Source organism: Hippocampus comes, unplaced genomic scaffold (assembly GCF_001891065.2).
Source record: "Hippocampus comes isolate QL1 unplaced genomic scaffold, H_comes_QL1_v1.1 C17047591, whole genome shotgun sequence".
Lineage (NCBI taxonomy): Eukaryota > Metazoa > Chordata > Actinopteri > Syngnathiformes > Syngnathidae > Hippocampus > Hippocampus comes.
Window position 1 is genome coordinate 1 of NW_017842020.1, and position 2,419 is coordinate 2,419.

The following is a 2,419-nucleotide window of genomic DNA, read 5'->3' on the forward strand; positions in this document are numbered from 1 at the left end:
CCCCAAAAAAAAAAAAAAAAAAAAAAAAAAACAGACGCAGTGAAAATTGAATAAAATTCACCAGTGGCGTCTCAAAGAACATCTCCCTCTCGTCCACGATGATCTTGTAGGTGTAGAGCTGTGAGGCACCGAAGAAAGTGATGTGCTCGTACTGGAACGTCTCCAACGGTTTGGGTTCACCTCGCTTGTACACCGAGACGTTATCCGCGCTAACGCTCAGCCACAGATCGTGAGGGAAACCACCTTCCTTACACTACAGAAGGTTCACATCGTCAGATCACCAAAACTCAAACAAAAGTTGCGTGTGGCGTATTCGATCGTTGTCTTTACCTCCACGTCGAAGAGAGTCGATCCATAACCGGGCCACTCCTTGATGATGCTCATGTACTTGAGCATGGCCTGGTGCTGCGCCATGCCCTGCAGCCGCGTCCACTTCTCCAGCACGCTGGTGCGCGTGGCCGACGTCTCCTCCTTCACCCACATCTCCAGCATCTGCTCCTCTTCCACCTGCGCACACGTTACGATGGCTCTAGACCTCCTTTAAACTATGAATATTCTAAACTTGGGACATCCCTGACCCGAAAAACGAACTCTAGCCATTACCAAAAGACTGATCGAATGGAAAACATTCACTCATTTGAACCTTGGCGAAGGTCTGAACACTCTAGTTTCTCACTAACCTTCTGTTTCTTCAGCGAGCCTGTCTTGAAGCTCCTCCTCAGCGTGCCGTCCAGGAAGCTCGGCGTTTTGCGTTTCTCAACTGCACCGCCAACGCCGCCCGTTCCTCCCGCTGCTGCCTTACCGTCCGCCGTCCCTCCTCCCACCGCGGCGCTCGCTGAGCCCACGCCCGGCTTGGTGGAGTGTATGATACGGCTCCGGAGACGTCCGATGGGGTAGACGGTGCCCAGACTCCAGCCGGCCCGGCCCGCCCCGTCGCCGTGGAGATACTGCAGACGTAAAGAGGCCAGGTGCTGCAAAGTCTCCTCGGACGCCGGGAAGTGTCCGCTGATGAGAGACTCGTGGGCCTGGGAGGCAGAAGAGAGAGGAAGAGGGGGTCACATATGCAGATCACAAAATCTGATGCCAGATACCCTCTTTGGACAAAAGTCTTCTTCATTGAAGAACAGCTTGGTAGGTTGATTAGCCCGTACGTAGGTAGTAAGGAGAGAAGCTCACCTGTTCAAACATGAAGGCGAACTCCACTCCTTCTTTGTGCATGCTCTCTACATCCAAGAAGCAGTAGAGCTTGAAATATAGCTTCCATTCTCCTTCCTCCTCCTCTTCTTCACTGCCAGCAAGCCTGGAAACAAAGCATTAAAACAGATTGAGTCAGTTGCCTAGCTTGTTGGTTGGTTGATTGGTTGGTTGGGTCAGTAGAGTTGCTTCATTTGGGTTGAGTTTTTTTTTTTGGGGGGGGGGTTGAGTTGCTTTTTGGTTGCATTAGTCAGTCGTGTTAGTTGTAGGTTCATTGCAAGAATCGGTCAGTCACTCCGGTTGGTTGGTGGAGTCACTGATCGGGTTGAGTTGGGAGCGTCAAGTTTTGGTCAGGTGACTGATCTGGTTGGTCGGATTGGCTTGTTGACGGTAGGTTGATGGGTAATTTTGTGTAAAACTCTTGCGTTGATTCTCATAATACTGTGCAAATATATCAAATGATACGCCCGGTGAATTGTACATATAATTTGGCTGTATCCATACTGTTTCGTGGTGTAGGACATGACATACCTTTCAAACTTTGCAAGGACATCTGCCACAATGACCCTGCTCTCCAAAGCTCGATCGGTCACAGAATTGTGCTCAAAAAGAGAGAAGAGGTTCTTGCTGTCCTCCATGGCCAACCCTCGGATCAACTTCTCCACAACCTTGAGCAGAAACCGTTTTAACGCGTTAGTTTTCGCTGCTGCAGAACCTTCAACTGTACTGTACGTTGGAATTTATACGAATTGTATGTGCACCTCTCCAGCAGTGGTGTGCGAGTTGATGGAGATCTTGCAGGATCCTCCCCCGTGGCAGTAAACAGTGGTGCTCATCTCCTGCCTCACAAGCAAGGCGGCGATCTCCTCCTGGGAGGGCACAAACTCGCGAGTCTTGGTCTTCTTCAAGGATTCCCCGATGAAAGCGGCGTAGCGCTCGATCTCCGTGCTGGGGTAACGCTCGCGAACCCTGATGAAGGTGCACACACTTTAGCTATCCAGTTTACAAGGAAGTAGAATTGTTGGGTCCTGTCAAACAACTTACCTCTTCAGGTGGAAGCGTAGATATCGGAGGATAACGCGACTGGGGAGGAAGGTGCAGCTCATGCAGGTGAGGAGGTGCCAGTGCGCCCGATTGGCCGGGCTGTTGGGCTGAGGCACATGATTGGTCTGCTTGATCACCTGACAGTAGACCTGAGAAACACAACACAAATGTGTTCATTGTT

At 50.8% G+C, this 2,419-nt stretch overlaps 1 protein-coding gene across 1 annotated transcript; it reads right to left on the reverse strand.

Annotated features, from left to right (window-relative positions):
* Positions 1–61: 61 nt before the first annotated feature.
* On the reverse strand, positions 62–2,375 carry LOC109509827 (unconventional myosin-X-like; the record flags this gene model as incomplete). Its single annotated transcript, XM_019859683.1, has 7 exons — positions 62–253; positions 331–507; positions 681–1,025; positions 1,177–1,300; positions 1,726–1,862; positions 1,956–2,163; positions 2,239–2,375. Coding segments are annotated over 7 exons (1,320 nt in total), but the record flags the coding sequence as incomplete, so codon positions are not given.
* Positions 2,376–2,419: the final 44 nt, after the last annotated feature.